The sequence below is a fragment of the Hyaena hyaena genome, unplaced genomic scaffold (genome assembly GCF_003009895.1).
Source record: "Hyaena hyaena isolate Hyena2069 unplaced genomic scaffold, ASM300989v1 scaffold_23, whole genome shotgun sequence".
NCBI classification, from domain to species: domain Eukaryota; kingdom Metazoa; phylum Chordata; class Mammalia; order Carnivora; family Hyaenidae; genus Hyaena; species Hyaena hyaena.
In genome coordinates this window covers 1883619-1904615 of record NW_024080655.1, presented here as the reverse complement: position 1 = coordinate 1904615, position 20997 = coordinate 1883619, and the positions used below count along the sequence as shown (strand labels likewise).

At 39.3% G+C, this 20997-nt stretch overlaps 1 protein-coding gene across 7 annotated transcripts in view; it reads right to left on the bottom strand.

Annotated features, from left to right (window-relative positions):
* AMBRA1 (autophagy and beclin 1 regulator 1) overlaps nt 1-20997 on the bottom strand; it is a 181265-nt gene that overhangs the window by 36776 nt on the left and 123492 nt on the right. For all 7 annotated transcript variants that reach the window (XM_039226730.1, XM_039226731.1, XM_039226733.1 and 4 more), the window contains one exon: nt 4356-4466. In XM_039226730.1, the coding sequence (XP_039082661.1) occupies nt 4356-4466 (111 nt within the window). The remainder of the gene's footprint in view (nt 1-4355; nt 4467-20997) is intronic.

Below are 20997 nucleotides of genomic sequence, written 5' to 3'. Positions count from 1 at the left end.
AAAAGAAAAAAGAAAAAAGAAAAAAGAAAAGAAAAAGAAAGGAAGGAAGGAAGGAAGGAAAGGAAAGAAAAGGAAAGAAAAGAAAGAAAACATTAGGCCTAGACCTTTAAAATATAGAAGTATAAGCAATTCAAATAGTATTTAAACTGCTCCAAAGAAAAGCTTCCAAATTATATCTATAATACAGGCATAACACTGACACCAAAATCCATAGATATTATAAAAAAGGACAGGGCCAATCCCACTTACAAAAGTCAATGAAAATGTCTCTTAGTGAGCTACATGGAAGGAATTTTACATTAAAGAATACTCTACCAACCAGGTGGGGTTTATTCAAGGAATGTAAAGACAGGTTCAATATTATAGAATCCATTAACATGATGACTGTATTATTAGCTCAAAGGAGAGAAAAAAAAAACCCATAGGATCATCTTCATAGATGCTGAAAGGCTATGACTAAATTCAAAATCCATTCTTGATAAAAACTCTCAATAAACAGGAATAGATAACTTCCTTAAAATGATAAACTAGTTCTGGTTCAACCAAAAAGCCAGCAATATGCTGTTTTCCCACTAGAATCAGGAACAATATGAAGATGCCTGCTGCTATTTAACATTGTACTAACTGGAGCCAATCAAATAGACAAGAGAAAGAAATCACAAATGTATTAACTTGGAATGGAGATGGTAAAATTATCACTACTTACAGATAACACACCTAGAAAACCCATGACATTTACCTGAGTAACAACTATAATTAGTAAAAAAAAATTTTCAGTAAGTCAGTAGGATTTAAAAATAAGTTGATAACAGTAAACTTAAGAATTCTATAGGATCTATATGAAGAAAACTTTAAGACATTCCTAAGAACACAAGAGAAACTTGGAGAAATGGAAAATCATACCACATTCTTATATAAAAAGATACCATAAAGATGTTGAATCTCCTTAAGTTAACTTATAAGTTTAATGTGATTACAATAACTATACTAACAGGTTTTTTTCGGGGGGCGATGGGGAGATGGTGTAAAGGAAAGAAGTAAAACAGTTCCTGTATGGACAGGAAAACAAAAACTACTTGAGCAGACAGGAAAATTTGGATTATAAAATAAGAGGGGCGCCTGGGTGGCTCAGTTGGTTAAGCATCCGACTCTTGATCTCAGCTCAGGTCTTGATCTCAGGGTTGTGAGTTTAAGCCTTGTGTTGAGCTCTGCCCAGGGCATGAAGCCTACTGAAAAAATTATAATAGTAATAACAAGAGGAGATGGGTCCTAGATTCTAAAACACAAAGCCTCAAAACTCAAACCCCTGTGGTACTCTCATATGAATTATCACACAGATCACTAGGACAGAATGGATAGTCTAGAAATATATCTAAACAAACACAGGAAAGTAAAAATAGGATGAAAATGACATTCCAAACCAATGGGGACAAATGCATTAGTCTATAAACTCGGTGGGACAAATGAGTAGCCATTAAAGCTGGATCATATTCTGCTTATTTGGAACTAGGTTACACTTCTAGTGAATCAAAGACTTGAAGGTAAAGGAACTAAAATACAAAAGTACTAACTGATCTTTCTAATGATGACACAAAATCTGGAAACCATAAATGGAAAGTTGGATAATTTTGACTACTTAAAATAAGTTCTATGACAAAAATAACCTTCAGCAAAGTCAAAAGACAAATGACAACTAGGGAGCTCCTATTATAAGTTAATTTTCTGATTTAGAAAGAGCTCCTGTAGACCTGATAAGGAAAAGATCAGCAACACAATAGAAAAATAAGTAAAGCACGCGGACAGGTCAAGACAAGGCAATACACATGGCTAAGTATATAAAGAGGCACACAACCTGGTGTGTAATATGAGAAATACAAACTTAAAATACCTACATACTATTTTTTACCTATTGGAAGTGCAAATATCCAAAAATACGATAACACATTCTGCCAGCAAGAGTTTAGGGGAATAGGCATTCGCAAAGACTGCAGGTTCTGAAATCGGCAGAACCCCTACAGAGGGTGACTTAGCAACATCTACCCAAATCACGGATGTATGTACTCTTCCTAACTACAATTCCATTCCTAGGGATTTATCTTATAGATATTCTTGCACATATGTAAAACAACAAACTGCGGCACGGTTTGTTTGGTGAAAGACTGAAAGCAACTTAAAAGTTCCTCAGAGGAAGACTGGTTGAAAAATGACTGGTTAAAAAATGGAACGTAGATAGATATTCCACTTGGACAATGGACTACTATGATCTCACTAAAAAACAAAGAGTATTCTCTTCATATACTGATGTAAAGATGACCAACATATATTTTAAAGTGCAGAAAGAAGAGTATGTATAACATGTTACCATTTGGGTCAAACAGAAGGTGAGAAAACATACATTTGCATTTGCATATTTATACACACATAAGGTATCCCTGAAAAGATATACAAGAAACTGCTAACTGTGGCTGCCTAGGGGAGGGGTGGTGGGGACCTGGGAGCAGGGTTGGGAAACTTTTCACTGTAATATTATTTTATAGTTTAAAAACTTTTGAATGTTGAATGTATTTCCGATTATAATAAAAAAACAAAGTAAACAACATAAACAAAATAACTTGAAATAAATAAATTATGGCAAATAAGATCTGGGCCAGAAATCTGGAGATGAACAAGCAAACTAGGTATTCAATAAAGGAAAAAGTAGATTGCAGCTGATTCCCAGCAGAGTTAAAGAAAAAGATTACTGAACATGTGGCTTGTAAGTACTTAGAAAGAAAGAAATGATTGCTACTGTGGTTTCACTAAGATTAAGATATGAAAAATTAACCTTATTTTCATGGTCTGATAAGGGTACCAAGATTGGCAGATGGGGAAATGCCACAGACAGAGAATATCTTGGTTATTTTAAGGCATCTGACAAACTCTTACAATACCTTGTAGATAAGATTTTTTAAAAATGTGGGCTTCAGTTGTGATCATCATGCCTGGGTGCTAATTCATGAACCAAAATCGACACAAAGAAAGCCCAGAGCAACATAACAGAAGGACTGGTATAATGTCTTGACTGATTCACCATTTTTGCCAGTAATCCAAAGGAAGAAAGACAAAGTGTATTTATCAAATTAGTAGATGATGTAAGACTGAGAGAAAAGTACTAAATCAAAGTTCAACAAGACACTGAGAGGGAGGAACCAGTATCTGCAGATGACAGTATTAAGATAAAATTTAATAGAAATGAATACAAACCTGTTTTGGTTTTTAAAAGATTCAACTGTAAAAGTAAGTACAGAATGGTAGTCTCGGTTTCTTAGTAACTGTCCAGGAATTTGAAGTGACTCTAAACTGAAGACTGGCTTCAGAAAAAGCTGCTGAAATCTCAGGCTGAATCAACACTGTCCAAACCACCATTGTGCTATGTACTAGATAGCTCCTATCTGGAGCTTTCTACTATGTTCTGGCCCCCCAAAATCAAAAGGGAAGATGAGAAGAACTGTCAAAGATTTGAAAACCAGGATCAGTAAAAGGAACCTCAAGGAAGGAAATCTGCCCTGATATGAAAGATCTGGGAAAGGGAAATAGCAATTTATCTTCAAATGGCTGGAGGACCATCACAAGAGGTACATTAGACTTATTCTATGGAGATTCAGAGGTAGAACCAGGACAAATGAAAGGAAATAACAGCAAGGAACAATAATAGGAACTTATCAGTGATGGATTAGGCCATCTCATCAGACAGTGTGACCTGTCATCTGCCGTATTCAAGCAGAGGCTGAACTGCTACTTCTCAGGAGTGTGAGTCCTTTATTCAATAGAAAGTGAAATAAATTCTTTAAAATGCTGTGATGAACAACTGAGACATGGGACTTCAGACTTCCCAGGAAGCTGGGAAAATGGACTATCAGACAGATGTGTTTGTAAATCATATACCACCTGTGCCATCCACTTTGTTCCATCCAGTTCTGGATTAACAAATGAGTTTAACATCACCACCGTCTCTCCTCAAGGGTCACAAGGGCTAGCTCTCAGTTCCTACACTCCCTGCTCTTTCTTTTCTTCTCGGTTCCACCTAAACATTGAGGCTTAGGACAATGAGCCACCAGTTGGTGAACTCCCCAGAGTAGAGACACCTTCATCTTCATCCATCTTGGCACTGCTCCTGGCACTGCAGCCACCACAGTTTGTTGCTCAGGATGGGCGCTCAAAACATGTCTGCTGACTACTGACTGAGAGCTGTAGAAACAGCACCTGGCAATCAGCTGTTCAACAAGATGAGAACGCCAATGCTCTATGGGTTTCTGAGTTCTGACTCCCCAATAAGAGACACCTCTCCCACCAGTACCAGCTCTACTTTGGCTTACCATTACTGATTTCAGGGAGGTCAAACTTAGTGAAGTCCCACCACTGGAGCCGGTAGGTAGTATTGGCAATGTTACTGGCCACAGCAGACTGTCCATCACCAATCACTGCCCCTGTTTGGGGGAGAAGACAAAGAGATGACATTATAGTCTTTATCCACATTTCCTCTGTAAACATAAAACAACATGTACTGGGATTAGCAGGAGAGGGGGAAGAGGAGGAACCATCTGCCAAGTCCCCATCTCAAAGAGAAACCAGACATGCCTCTCAGGAACAATTTTACTGGAAACATAATCCCATTCATCAGCTCCTCCCATGATTACTCATTTCCTTAGTGCCAACAATGTGGCAGGTAACATATATGTCCTGTCTTCTAGGCTCTCAGTCTAAAGAGAAAGACGAATTTTCATAAACATGTCAGGCGGGGGGGTAAAAAATGAGAGGACAACATTAACACAGAAAGGCCCCACAGAAAAGCATTTCATTCCTGGATGTCTTTGTAGTAGCAGAGCTATTTGGAAGAAAGTGTGTCGTCCTTTGTACATGACCTTCTCCCTAATAAAACATCTTAAAAGGAGGCTTCCTCCAGGTAAGAGGCACCCAGTCAGTATACAGGTGACTAGATAGACAGAGACGGTAAAGAACAAATGAGGTCATATTTGTTCATTTCTTCTGGACCCCTGGCATGTAACAACAGCAGAAATTTATGAGTCTAGCTTTTCAGTATGAGAATATTTTTATTAAGGCAATATTTTATAAACCCCTCCTCTCCCCACCCTATGAGAACTTCCTTGAATCTGAATTCACTTGAAACACCTCACGGTTTAACTTTCCCTGAGATATACACTTCTGTATGACATTTTTTTCCCTTGGTAACCAATTAAATAAAAAATGGATTTTTTTTTTTAACAGGGTGACACTTTAATTTGCAGTTGTATTTCATTTACATGAACATGTCATTTCCTCCTCCTCCTTCTGAGGTGCATTTCATACACAACCACCCTTTTGATCAGACAGAGCCAAACCCTCTTGGGAGAAAAGAACACTGTTGCATGCTAGACAACCTAAATGGTATTCTCGGCTGCAAATCACCTCCTACTTTAAGAAACTGAACTTGTTAGAGCTTACTAGCCTCGGAACAACAGACTATTTTATACCTAGATACTTCAGTTTCACCATCTTCTTCCTCAGCATATCCCTGCAAAAGGGTCTTGCCACCTATAGGTTTGTTTGCTTTTTTCTCCCTTTTGGTGAGCTACGTTTATTGCTCTGTCATTCCTGGTCTTTCCCAAATGGCCAAGAGGTTGTTCGGAGAAAATGTCCTGAACTAGAAAAGTACTGTTCTCACTCTTCTCTAGTTGCAGCAAGCCACTACATAAGAACCCTCCTTTCAACACTAGTTTATTGAGAGTGTCCTTGTCCCAGTTTCAATTTGTAAAGAAAGGTAAAAATAACAGTTTATTTCCAAGATAATAATACTGCTAGATTATGTATTCTCAACAGGGGCAATATTGCCCCCATGGGGGCGAAAACTGGTTCATGGGGAAATCTTAGTGCAATCACCAGCTTGCCTCCAAAATACTGCAGTATATGACAGATATACAGCATATCTGCAATATTAACATTTCACGGGGGAGGGGGGGGCGAGAGATCATTAGGGAAAAAATGTCTACAAAGGCTCCAAAATACCATTCTAGACAAACCAATACCCCACCACAAAATTCTTTAAAATCTTACAAAGACAGACCCAAATGGTCATGATGTCCTAGAAGGCCTGAGAAAGATAGCATTGGGGGTGCTGACAGTGAGCCCACTGACCTCAAACCCCTACTGAAGGCCCTGTGGCAAGTCACTCTAAGTGATTATCTCATGTTCCTAATAAAATTATCTATGGTCCTAATAATTTTAACCTTTATAGGATATCCTATAATAATTACACCTGACTTGGGAACTTTTGCTGAACTTCTCTGAGTTATGAAGAGGGTAAGCTACATATTGGACTTTAAATATATATATATATACATATATATGTATATATATATATATTTTTTTTTTTTTTTTGAGAGAGAGAGAGAGAGAAAGCACACATGAGCAGAGAAGAGGGGCAGAGAGAGAGATGAGGGACAGAGGATCCAAAGCAGGCTCTGCACTGACAGCAGAGAGCCTGATGGGAGGCTCAAACTCACAAACTGTGAGATCATAACCTGAGCCAAATTCAGACGCTTACCCAACTAAGCCACCCAGGTGCCCTTATTCGACTTTCTTAATAGAAACTTTCTTGATTTTTGCAGGCTCCCTTAATAATGAAAGTAATTTTTTAGTTCTAAGGTCTACCACTTCCCTGGAAAGAATTATTCAGTGTCACTCTAATTCAGGCTCAACATCACTGAGCTTACAAACTGCTCCCTGGCTTGCTAATCTATTATCTAGATTATAATAGATAGTCTCTCTCACACCATTGTAGTTCTTTACCACGTCTTCCAAAAAATTTTTTTAATGGAGCAAGCAAGCCTAGCTAAGAGACGTTTTCTTTCTTTTCAAATGTTATTTGTTTTGTGTGTGTGTGAGAGAGAAAGTGAGAGATAGTGGGGAGAGGAGCAGAGGGGGAGAGAGAGAATCCTCAGCAGGCTCCACACTGCCAGTGCAAAGCCTGACTGGGGCTTGATCTCATTAACTATGTATGAGATCATGGCCTGAGCCATGATCAAGAGTCAGACACTTAACCGACTGAGCCACCTAGGAGACTCTGTCCTCCAAGTTTTAATGGAAAAGCATAAAACACAAAATAATAGAAGGTAAATTGAATTCTCAATAGATGATGAATGAAATGTTAGTTGCTAATAGCAAGAGCATAGAAAATAAACTGAAGGATAGAAAATAAACTGAAGAAACAGACTCCTTACTCTAGGAGCTTAAAATCTGGGGGAGAGGATGGGAGCTACAATCAGAAAAACAGTTAAGGAAAATACCAGATGCAGGGAGCTTAGGTGGCTCAGTGGTTAAATGTCTGACTTTAGCTCAGGTCATGATCTTGTAGTTTGTGAGTACTAGCCCTGTATCACAGCTAAGAGCCTGGAACCTGCTTCAGATTCTGTGTCTCCCTCTCTTCTCTGTCCCTCTCCCTGCTTGTGCACACACATGCGCGCACACTTGCTTACTCTGCCTCTCTCTCTCAAAAATAAACATTAAAAAAACATTAAAAATAAACAAACATTATGGGGTGCCTGGGTGGCTCAGTTAGTCAAGCATCTGGCTTCAGCTCAGGTTATGATCTCACAGTTTGTGGGTTCGAACCCCGCATCGGACTCTGTGCTGACAGCCAGCTCAGAGCCTGGAGCCTGTTTTGGATTCTGTGTCTCCCTCTGTGACCCTCCCCTGCTCATGCTGTCTCTCCTCCTCTCTCAGAAATAAATGAAACATTAAAAAAATTAAAAAACAAACAAACAAACATGAAAGAAAGAAGGAATAAAGGAAGGAAGGAAGGAAGAGAACGAACAAACCAGATGCTTTAAGAGTGCTGTGGATCTGCAACTGGGAACAATGTTTAAGACTCTAACCCCCAGCTCCAGAAGCTACAGTACAATCCATGCCTCCAGAAATGTCTTCTGGAGAACAGCTGTGCAATGTAATAAACATGTATGGTAGCACTGTGTGGAAGAGGCTGGGGAGGTGTTCTCTGCCAATGGTGCCAGAGTGCTTAGGAGAAATGGGGCCTGGCACCAGGGAGTCGATTTTCAGTGCCGTGTAAACATAGATTAGGAGGAAAAGATGCCAGCAACAGATTAGTGTATTGTCACCAGGTTCTCTTCTGCAAGAGCTGCAAGCCAGCTGAGCCTGTCTCTCGGAAACATCAGGAAGAAAAAGTATCACCCTATTAAAAAGCCCCAGCCATTTAGTAGGCTTCTGGCCACTAAGCTGAAGGTATAGGAAATGTGCCAGAATGAGTTAATGGACTGAGCCTCGAAGTATTTACACAGGAGGCACTTAGCCTCAGAAGCTAAATCCTGAGAGACTGCAGAGAGATTTCTGAGGCCTTCAGGTTTTCTCAGTAGTAACAGGATAGACAAGCCAGACTCAGGGTTTCTCAGCCTCCACTACTGATATTTTGGGCCAGATAATTCTTTGTTTAGGGGGTGTGGTGGGTCTTGGGCTTTGTAAGGTGTTTAGCACTATCCCTGGCCTCTGCCCGCTACTCCCTCACCCCACTGTGACAATCAAAATTGTCTCCAGATGTTGCCAAATGTTCCCTGGGGACCAAAATCATCCCTGGTTAGAAAACTCCAAGCTAAATAAATATAGCCTATGTTTTTAACTCCAAGATAGGTGCTCTTAGGAAACACCATTACTAGAATGTCCACTGCTGAAGTCACCAGAACTGTTAGTGATACTGATTTAGGAAAGAAACTAATCAAAGGCACAGCATTATACACATATTCCCTTAGCAAACTTAGTTTCCCATTTCTGTCGTGGATGAAAGACTAGCTTGAACTAGGACATCATGGCTTGTAGTTTGTTTTTTGTATGGTTTCCGAGAATATAAGCTTCAGAATCAGTTAGACCTGACTTTGATACTTCCTGCTCGTATTTACTGTAGTATGACTATGTGTCTCTCTGAACCTCAGTTTCTTACCTGTAATACAGGTATAATGATAATACTGACAACTTACAGGGTCGTTGAGAGGTTACAGAAACAGTAAATGTAAAGTAATGTCAAGTAGTAAGTGTCTAACAAATGGCTACAGTTAAAATTATTTTAATCATTTATTCCAATCTCCATATGCTTTTCCTCTACAGGTATAGCTCTATAATCAGCAAGTCCAAATTATGTGTCAGGGCCAAGAGAAAGAAGCATTTTAGACTTAAAGTCAAATGCCAAGACTCTAGACTCTGCATTAACTTTCTCCTTGAAAACAGCCTTGGCCAAGACAGATCACATTCTGGGCCACAAAACGCACTGTAACACATTTAAAAGAACAGAAATCATATAAGTATGCTGTCAGACCACAGGGAATTAAACTCGAAATTAGTAGCAAAAAGATAAGTGGAAAATCCCCAAATATGTGGAGATTAAGCAACACACTTTAAATAACACATGGCTCAAAGAAAACATCTCAAGAGAAATTTTAAAATATTTTGAACTAAATGAGATGAAAATACAACTTATTAAAATTTTCTAGATGCAACAAAAGCAGTGCTTAGAAGGAAATGTACTGCACTAAAATGTATACACTAGAAAAGAAGAAAGATAGGGGCACCTGGGTGGCTAAACTGGTTGAATGTCCAACTCTTGGTTTCAGCTCAGGTCATGATCTCGCGGTTAGTGGGTTCAGGCCCCACGTCGGGCCCTGCGGTGATGGCACGGAGCTTGCTTGGGATTCTCTCTCTTGCCCTTCCCCTCTCCCCCATTTGTTCACTCTCACTCTCAAAAAAATAAATAAATAAACACTAAAAAAAAGAATCTTCTTTGGAAAAAATAAAGATCTAAAATCAGTAATTTAAGCTTCCACCTTAGGAAATAAGAAAAGAAGAGCAAATTAAATCCAATGTAAGCAGAAAAAAAATTAGAGAAGCAATCTATGAAACTAAAATTAAGAAATCAATAGAAAAAAATTAATAAAACCAAACGCTGGTTCTTTAGAAGGATCAATGTAATTGATAAACCTCAAGCCAAATAAAGAAGAGAGAAGATACAAATTATCAGTATCAGAAATAAAAGAGGGGCCATTGATGCATGGACACGAAAAGGATAATAAAAGAGTATTATGAACAACTCAATGCCCACATATTTGATAATCTATTAGAAATGGCCTAATTGCCTGAAAGACAGAGTCTACCAAAATTTACACAAGAAAAAATAGATAATCTGAATAGGCATATACTTAATTAAGTTGAATTAATCATTAATAGCTTCCTCAAATAGAAAACACCAACCCAAGTGGGTTCACTGGTAAATTCTATCAAACATCTAAGGAAGAAATTACATCAATTCTCTATAATTTCTTACAGAAAACATAAGTAGAACTACTTCTAAATTCATTTTATAAGGCCAATATTACCCCAGCACTGAGACCAGACAAAGACAGTAAAGAAAAGGAAACTGCACACCAGTATCTCAGAAGCAAATATCCTCAACAAAATATTAGCAGGTCAAATGCAATAAATAATATATTTTAAAAATTATATGCTATTACCAAGTGGGATTTATCCCAGGTATACAAGGCTTGTTCAACATTTGAAAATCAATAAATACAATCCACTGTATCAGCGGGAAAAAGAAGAAAAATAAAATAATCATACCAATAGATACATATAGAAAAAGCATGTGACAAAACTCAACACCTACTCATGATAAAAACTATCAGCAACCTAGGAAAAGAACTATCTCAGTTGGATAGAAAATGTCTACAAAAACCCTATAGCTAACATCATACTTAATGATCAGAAGCTATATGATTTCCCCCAAAGATCAGGAACAAGCAAGGATGTCTCCTCTCACTACTCCTCATCACTGTAGTGGAAATCCTAGCTAATACAATAAGAAAAAAGTAAATAAGAGGTATATACATTGGAGAGGAAGAAACAAAACTGCCTTGTTCACAGATGACATGATTATCTATTAGAAAATCCCAGGGGCGCCTGGGTGGCTTAGTCGGTTAAGTGTCCGACTTTCACTTAGGTCATGATCTCGCGGTTCGTGGGTTCGAGCCCCGCGTCGGGCTCTGTGCTGACTGCCGGCTCAGAGCCTGGAGCCTGTTTCAATCTGTGACTCCCTCTCTCTCTGACCCTCCCCTGCTCATGCTGTCTCTGTCTCTCTCTCCTAGAAATAAATAAAACATTTAAAAAAAAAAAAAGAAAGAAAATCCCAAATAATAATAAAAGAAACTTAAAAAGGGGCGCTTGGGTGGCTTAGTCGGTTAAGCGTCCGACTTTCACCTAGGTCATGATCTTTCGGTTCGTGGGTTCGAGCCCCGCATCGGGCTCTGTGCTGACTGCCAGCTCGGAGCCTGGAGCCTGTTTCAGAGTCTGCATCTCCCTCTCTTTCTGACCCTCCCTTGCTCACGCTGTCTCTCTCTCTTGCCTAGAAATAAATAAAAATATTTAAAAAAAAAATTTTTTTTTAAAAGAAACTTAAAAAAAATTTTTTAATGTTTTATTTATTTCGGAGAGAGAGGGAGACAGAGAGAGACAGTGTGAGTAGGGGAGGGTGAGAGAGAGAGAGAGAGAGAGAGAGAGGGAGGGAGAGAGAAAGAATCTGAAGCAGGCTCCAGGCTCTGAGCTAACTGTCAGCACAGAGCCCAACGCGGGGCTCAAATGCACAAACCGTGAGATCGTGACCTGAGCCAAAGTCTGACACTTAACCGACTGAGCCACCCAGGCACCCCAAAAGTAACTCTTAAACTATTAAGTGATTATGATTATATCAAGGTTGCAGGATACAAGGTTAATACAGAAAAAGTCAATTTTCTATTGACTGAGCCACCTGGGTTAAGTTCAAGCGTCCAACTTCAGCTCAGGTCATGATCTAATAGCCTGTAGATTCGAGCCCCATATCAGGCTCTGTGCTGACAGCTCAGAGACTAGAGACTGCTTCAGATTCTGTGTCTTCCTCTCTGTCTGCCCCTTCCCTGATAACACTCCGCCTCTCTCTCTCAAAACTAAATAAATGTTAAAAAAAAATCAATTGCTTTCTTATATACTAGCAGTGAATAAACGAGTAACTGGAATTCAAATTAGACATTAAAAATACATGGGCACCTGGGTGGCTCAGTTGGTTAAATATCCGACTTCAGCTCACGTCATGATTTCACAGTTTGTGGGTTTGAGCCCTGTATCAGGGTCTATGCTGACAACTCAGAGCTTGGAGGCTACTTTGGACTCGCGTGCACGGGCGCGCGTCTCTCTCTCTCTCTCTCTCTGCCCCTTCCCTGTTCATGCTGTCTCTCTCTCTCTCTCTCTCTCTCAAAAATCAATAAATAAATAACATTAAAAATTTTGTAAAAGAAATTAAAAATACAATTTACATCAGACGAAAAAAGAAAAATATTTAGATATAAATCTAACAGAATATACTATGATCTGTACTATGAAAACTACAAAACTCCAATGACAACAATCACAAAAGAAATATTGGAGAGCTATATCGTGTTCATGGATAGGAAGACTCACATACTATTAAGATGTCAATTCTACCTAACCGGATCTATAGGTTCAATGAAATCAATCAAAATCCCAGAATATTACTTTATAAATACTGACAAATTCTAAAGGTTATCTGGAACGGCATAAAAATCCAGAATAGCCAACCCAATAGGCAAGAAAAGAACAAAATTGGAGGACTGATGCTATCTGACTTGAAGACTTACTATAAAGCTAGTGAGGAACATAGTGTGGCACTGGCGAAAGAATAGACAAATAGATCAATGGAGCAGAATAAAAAGCCCAGAAATGAACCCAGAGTCGACTGACCTTTGACAAAGGAACAACAGCAATTCAATACAGATAGTCTTTTCAATAAATGATGCTGAGGGGCGCCTGGGTGGCTCAGTTGGTTAAGCACCGACTTCGGCTCAGGTCATGATCTCACTGTTCATGGGTCTGAGCCCCACATTGGGTTCTGTGGCTGGCAGTTCAGAGCCTGGAGCCTTATTCAGATTCTGTGTCTCCCTCTTTCTTTGTCCCTCCCCTGCTCATGTTCTGACTCTGTCTCAAAGATAAATAAACTATAAAAAAATTTTTTTTTAGTAAATAAACGATGCTGAAACAACTGGACATCCACATGCAAAAATATGAATCTAGATGCAAACTTTGTACTTTTCACAAAAATTAACTCAAATTGGATCAAAGACCTAGATGTAAAACAGAAACCGATAACATTCCTAGGAGATAATATAAGAGAAAATCTAGGTGACCTTGGGTTTGGCAAAGACTTTTCCACCAAAAGCACAATCCATGAAAGAAAAAAATGACAAAGTTGACTTCATTAAAATTAAAAGCCTCTGCTCTGTAAAAGACACTATTAAAAAAGAATGAAAAGACAAGCCACAGACTGGTAGAAAATTTTGCAAAACATTTATCCAATAAAGGACTAGTATCCAAAATATATAAAGAACTTTTATTTTTTAATATTTTCTTTAAAAGGTTATCTATTGGAATGCCTGGGTGGCTCAATCAATTGAGTGATTTTGGCTCAGGTCATGATCTCATGGTTCCTGAGTTTGGGCCCTGCAGTGGGCTCTGTGTGGACAGTGCGGAACCCAATTGGGATCCTCTCTCTCTGCCTCTCTTGCTAGCTTGCACTCTTTCTCTCTCTCAAAAAATAAATAAACTTAAAAAAATAAATAAATAAAAAGTATCACATTCTTAAAAAAAAAAGCTAATCTATTTATTTTGAGAGAGAGGGAGGGGGAGCAGGGAAGGAGCAGAGAGGGAGAGAGAAAATCCCAAGCAGGCTCTGCCCTGTCAGCACACAGCCCAACTTGGGGCTCGGGGCTCAATCCACAAACCATGAGATCATGACCTGAGCCAAAACCAAGAGTCAGAAGCTTAGCTGACTGAGCCACCCAGGCACCCCAGAAAGATCCTTTAAAACTCAACAGTAACAAGTCAACCTGATTTGAAAACTGGCAAAAAATCTGAACAGATACCTCACCAAAGATACACAGAAATAAGCATATGAAAAGATGCTTAAACAACATTTCTCATTAGGGAACTGCAAAATAAAATGACAATGAGAAACTACTACACATTTATCACAATGGCTAAAATACAAAACACTGATAACACCAAATGGTGAAGAGGCTACAAAACAACAGGAACTCTCATTCCCTGCTGGTGGGAATGCAAAATGGTACAGCCTCTCTGGAAGACAGTTTGGCGGTTTCTTTGCAAAACTAAACATACTTTTGACCATATGATCCAGCAATCATGCTCCTCGGTATTTACTCAAATCAGTTGAAAGCAAATGTCACACAAAAACCTACACACAGATGTTTATGGCAGCTTTACTCATAACTGCCAAAACTTGGAAGCAACCAAGATGTCCTTTAATAGGAGAATGGATAAGTAAACTATGGTACAACCATACAATGGAATATTACTCAACTCTAAAAAGAAATAAGCTATCAAGCCATGAAAAGGCACGGAAGAAATTTAAGTGAAAGAAGCAAAAAACTATACATGTTGTGATTCTAACTATGTTTTATTCTGGAAAAGCCAGAACTATGGACACAGCAAAAAGGTCAGTGATTGCTAGGAGTTTAGGGGAGAGAAGAAAGTATAGTTGTACCACCAAGGAGATTTTGGGGGGCAGTGAGCTATTTTGTATAATGCTATGATGGTAGATACATGTCATCATACATTTGCCCAAACCTATAGTACTTAACATTAAGAGTGAAACTTAATGTAAACTATGGGCTTTGGATGATAATGATGTGTCAGCGTTGGTTCATGGGTTATATATAACAAGTGTACTGTTCTGGTGAAGGATGTTGATGGTGGGGGGTGCTCTAAGGGAGGCATATAGGGACTCTCTGTGCTTTCCACTTGATTTTTTTTTTTTTTTTTGTAAACCTAAGACTGCTCAAAAAAAAAAAAAAAAGGTCTATTAATTGAAAAAAAAAAAAATAGAAAAGAGCCCAAGACTCACTCATACTCTAGGAGACAGTGGAAACAGCAGCTGTGTATAAGGATACTGGCAGTTCACTTTCTATCATATGACCACAGAGTTCTTTCCATGAATCCTCAGAGCAAAAGAGTAAATAAGAATGATTATGACAAAGATAAAATAAGGAGAAAAAGAAACTTAAATATAGTGATCCTGGCCAACCATCAGAGAACAGCAAAATCAAGCTGTCAAGTCTCATTCTCTGAGTCAGGTCTTCAACTTGTAGGCTGGAAACCTCGGGAATGAGTCTAGGGATAAAATCTTTCCATATTTTTTATTTTCTTAATTTTTTTTTTTTTTTTTTGAGAGAGAGTGAGCGAGCGAGCATGAACAGAGGAGGGGCAGAGAGAGTGGGGGGGGGGAGACAGAATCCAAAGCAGGCTCCAGGCTCCGAGGTGTCAGCACAGAGCCGACGTGGGGCTTGAACTCACAAACCATGAGATCATGACCTGAGCCAAAGTTGAATGCTCAATGGACTGAGCCACCCAGGTGGCCCTAGGGATCAAACCTTAACAGTCCTGACAGTCACGTGGTAGGTGAGCTCTACCAAACCTGATAGCCTGCATGATGCCTCTCTCTGCCTCTGCTTCTCTCAGACTCCTCTGTTCTGTGGCTTGGAAAAGAGAATTAGAAACCTTTTTTCAAAAACAGCTTTTAGCCTCTCTCCAAGATCTGTTCTCAGAGCAGGAAAGTGAAGAGTATGATTCAACAGTACAGTGAAAATAAGGAACAATGAGAATCATTAGCAAATGTATCAGAAAAGCTAATTAGGGAGGGTAAAAAAGGGCAAGTTACAAAGAAGGAAACAATTAAATTATATTTCAGTCCTATAAAATTGTTCCATTTGAGGCTGCCTATTTCAGAACGGCCATCTCTGACTGTGATGCTGCTGGGAAGATAGAATAAAAATGGGGCTGGGGGCCAAAGACTCATCAGCCTGGAAACACAATTACTGTCTTTCGGCTTGGTTGTGGTATAAGGCCAAAACCCAGCTTGCTAATTGGTCAGTAGAATGGAGACCAGAAACTCCAGGGCAGGTCCAACCGAACAATTTATCAACTTTTCAAAGTTCTTTTTAGAAAACCAGTCACAAAAGACAACATATTGTATGATTCCATTTATACGAAATGGAAATGTCTAGAATAGGCAAAGCTATAGAGACAAAAAGTAGATTAGTGGCTGCCTGGGGCTGGAAAAACCGGTAAAGGGGGAAGGGAGAAGTGACTGCTAATGGGTATGGGAAGGTGATAAACAATATTCTGAAATATACAGAGAGGCAATGGTAGCACAACTCTGTGAATATACTAGAAAGGACTGAGCTTTATACTTTAAAAAGGTGAACTATACAGTATGTGAATTATATCTCAATAAAACTATATTAAAAAACACTACTCAATATTGGGTCACCTGGGCAGGTCAGTAGGTTAAACATCCAACTTCAGCTCAGGTCATGATCTCGCAGTTAGTTCATAGGTTTAAGCCCCACACTGGGCTCTGTGCTGACAGCTCAGAGCCTGGAGTCTGCCTTGGATTCTATGTCTCCCTCTCTCTCTAACCCTCCTCTACTTACACTCGGTCTCTCTCTCTCTCAAAAATAAATAATAAACATTAAAAAAATTTTTTTAATTACAAAAAGATACTCAATATAAATTTTGGTTAATTTGGGAAGTAAAATATGGCAATCCCTTTTGGTATCCCTTTGAATTTCTTTAATAATTTCAAGTACTGGTGAGTATCTTTTTATTGATTGGCTCACTGTATTTTTTTAGCACATACTGTACCTACCCATATCTTATGTGCATTTTTATGTTTGGTTATTATAAGTTTTTCCCTACAGACTATCTATGTTCTTTGTAAATAAATAAATTGGTTTCTGTCTGTGAAAAATAATTCTTAGAGTAATATAACATGGGATTATTTGGACATAAAAAGCATTCTTCCTCTCTAAGTATATAGTGAATGGCATCCTAGGAAGAACACTTATTCTTCTTTCCAGAAAGTTTCATTCAAATGCAGTCTTTAAATCTGCTTTAAGAAGGAAATATAACTAAGCACTGTCATACTCACTTTGTCACCTTATCACCATTTAAAAAAATCTCATCTAAGGCTACAGTCAATTATTTTATAGCCTGCAGACCTGGAAAGAGTCCCTGATGGCAGATAACAAGACTTCCTCAAAGGGTAGAAATCTCTCTTAGTTCCCATTTACAGTGCTCATTTACAGTTATGACACTGAAGAAAATGACCAGATGATATAGTTTGTTTAAAAACAACAGCTTTATTGAGATATAATCCACACATCATACAATTCACCTACGTAAAAGTATATAATCCAAGAGGTGTTTACTATTCATACCATTGGGCAACCATTATCAAAACCAATTACAAGGACCATCACTCCTACCTAATTTCAGGACACTTTCATCACCCCCCTCCCTCTCCATCAGCACCTTACCCATTAGCAGTCACTCCCTCCACTCTGCCCCACTCTCTCCCTAACCTTAGGCAACCACTATTTTCAGTCCCTATGGTTTTGCCTTCATAGGCTGGACATTTCATCTAAATAGAATCATACGGATAGGTGACTATTTGTGTCTGGCTTCTTTCATTTGGCACCATGTTTATAAAGTTCATCCATGCTGTAGCACGTATCAGTCCTTTACTTCTTTTTAATGGCTGAAGAATGTTCTACTGTATGTTTATATGCAAACCTGTGGTTTGCATGAGAATAAGAAAATAGTTTTTATTTATAGAAAACACACTGCATGGAAACCCAGCAATCATAAAACTGCCTGATGGAAACAAAAGGATTTCCTCTGGAGAGAAAAGTAGGTTTTTAGGTTTTCAATTCTGAGTATATTACCTATAACTGAAACCAAGTCTTCAATTTTTCTTGAGGCTAGAACAATGCAGGGAAAGGAGAAGAAACAGCTATGAACTATTTCTACATATCACAGCTTCATCAAAAACTGTCTCAAAACAACTCAAACCAGGACTGTGTGACCACAGCAGAGTAAGTTTTACAACACGCTAAGAGAGGAAGAGATATTAATCTCATATTCATTAGGGCCAGAGCAGTGGATAGAGCCTTCCTATCCAGAGTCAGTAGTACAAAGATCTGGTATTAATGTTTTTAAAAACTGTGATGAAAAACACATGACATGAATGTACTGTCTTGACCATTTTTAAGTGGTTTGGTAGTGTTTACTAGTTTAACCCAGTTTAGTAGTGCTAAATATATTCGCACTGTTGTGAAACAAATCTCCAGAACCTTTTCATCTTGCAAATGTAAAACTCTATACCCATTAAACAATTCCCCTTCCTCTTCCCCCCTTTCCCTAGTAACCCAAATTCTACTTTGTTTCTATGAATTTGACTACTCTGGATACCTCATGTGAGTGGAAGCATGCAGTAATGGCATTAGTTTTTAACATACTCTTGAAAGAAGAGTTGCATAACTAGAGACACGCACCCAAAATTATTCGCAGACAAAGTGTGAAATCAGGGTCACACTCAAATCTACAGGAAACAGTTCTGATAGGAGAAGGTAACCTCTAGAGTGGGTATGGTCATTTTCCTTTAAAAAGCCATTCAAAGAGGTCAACAGCATAGGGTTCATGCCACTAGACCTAGTGACTTTCAGAAAAGCCCAAAGTGGTGGGGTATCCACAAGGATACTTTGCTTTCTAACTCAGGGATCATCAATGATTCAATCACACTGCCGTGAATGTACCAGTGTCATCTGAAATTCAGCAGTGTTATTCCACCCTAAAGCAGTAAGAGTAAGCTGCTCTTCACCAGGTCCTCACTCCTTCCTCCCATTATATTAAAATCCAGGATTAATCTTGACTATTAGCAGGGTGAATGGTACTTTCTAGCTCTCTGAAGTCAAGCTAAGATGCTCCTGTGGGTAGATGAAGAACAGGCTAAGGCCTGTTTTCATCACCATTCTGTAGATCTGCCCTTCTTCAATATATATATCCTAATGAAGCAATTATCTAACACTTATACTAATGATGTAATTGGGACAAGTAATTATGAAAGCAGAACATCCATTTTCAAAGAAATGAATATGATTACCTTTCTTCCACCCACAAACATTATTTAAGACAAAAACAAATAAGCTCACAAGAACACATGCTCCTGAAAGATTATCGGGAACAACATTCCAAAACCCACAGGGTTCAAGAGAGATACAGGAAAAAAAACCCAATAACCCCCAAACAAAAACAGAAGCTAAAAACCTAACATTCTCTCCCACCAGGCAGGATTTCCTCAAAGCCTCTACCTTTGACAGAAAACAAGCAGGTGGATAAGAGCATTAAGAACTGCTCTACCTCCGCTTCCACATCCCCCCCAAACTGCCATTTACTCCAGGATCCCACAACCTCTGTTGCTGGGAGGACACTGGCTTTGGCAGGTCCCTGAGAGAAGCCAGGAATGAAACTGGGGAGGCCATCATCGTCTCGCTGTTACACATGGAGCTGCTCACGGGGGTGCCTCAGCATCAAAAGGAGGGCAAAGACAGGAGAGGGTAGAAGGACTGAGGGAGAAAGAGGTAAAAGAGAAAGATGAACAGAGCATATGACTGACTCAAACACTGAACGGCTCTCACCAATCACTTGTCTTAAATTGCTGAGACTCCTGCAGCTTTTACTGTTTGGTGGAAGCACAAGTGAGTAGAATTGGACCAGTGGGTCCTGGACTTGTCAGCAGCAGGAGGGAAACGACCTTTATTGCTGCAAAGAGGATAAAGATTTCCAAAGCCTAAAATCTGCAGTGAAGGGAAATGGAAATGTGCTGAACGTGGGTTTGACTGGCAGCTTTCCTCATCTGTCGATCACAGGGTAATAAACACTGGGAGATGGCAGAAATGAAGATAAATGCTTTCAGCAGTGCCGTTTCCCACCCTCCCCTCCTCTTCCGCCCCCACTCAGCACATGACAAGAGTTAAAGCAAGGAAATAAATCAGCTTCTTAACCAACTCTTTTGTTAAAACTTTCCTTACAGGCCACCTACACGTGAATGATTGCTCTGTGAGCCTACATTCTCATTAGGGAGCCCAGTTTGTAAAGGGTGAAAAGCTCCTGTCAAATCACACCTGTACATTTCAGGGTACACCATTACCCAGCTGAGTCAGTTGGGGCCAAGGTGTAAGAAGGAGGCCAGAGCTGCTCCCAGAGGGGAAGGCACCAACCCCTGGTGAAGCTCAATAATCCAAAGCCTGGCTCACTCAGTCTAAAGGAGACTTTGGAGAGCTAAGGGCAGTGTTGTCACTGTAAGCAACCACTGTCACATTCCTGTTGAGCCAGGGAGAGAAAGGCTAAGGCTAACAAAGAAGATCCGGGAGCTTGGAGGTCAAAGGTAAAGTCAGATCAGAAAATGAACTACAGAGCAGAACACTCAGTCTTGAGTATCAGCTTCACATTGCCTTTGGAATGACAGAAACCTTAAAAAGGTTGATGATCTTACGGGTTTCCCACGAGAAGGTCCAAGGGAAATATCGTGTACTTTGGGACTTGTGACATTGAAATAAAGCATCCAGCTGACTTGGTTTTTATAACGAGCCTAGAGTTGTTTTTTTTTAAAAATAAGATGAAAAGGTCAGCAATTCCTAATGCTTGTGGCAGCTGCTTATATGAAAATGGCTGGAGTTGTGTAAAAAAAAAACAAAAAATCCCCTAAAAAACCCATATCCTGATTCTGCTAAAAGTGGGCCTGGCAAAAATCTTAGTAATTAGATCCTTTAAGACACTCCAGGGTCACTGGCTGGCTAGCTGGAGGAGCATGCAACTCTTGATCTTGGGGTCATGAGTTCAAGCCCCACACTGGGTGTAAAGATTACTTAAATAAATAAATTTTTTAAAAAAGAAAGACCTTTGAAAAGACACTCTGCTCTACTGGTCCAGCCAGGCTATTTCCTTCCAGATCCTGAAATGGAAAAAGATTCCAGACCTTTGTTTTAAAGTGCAGGCACCAAC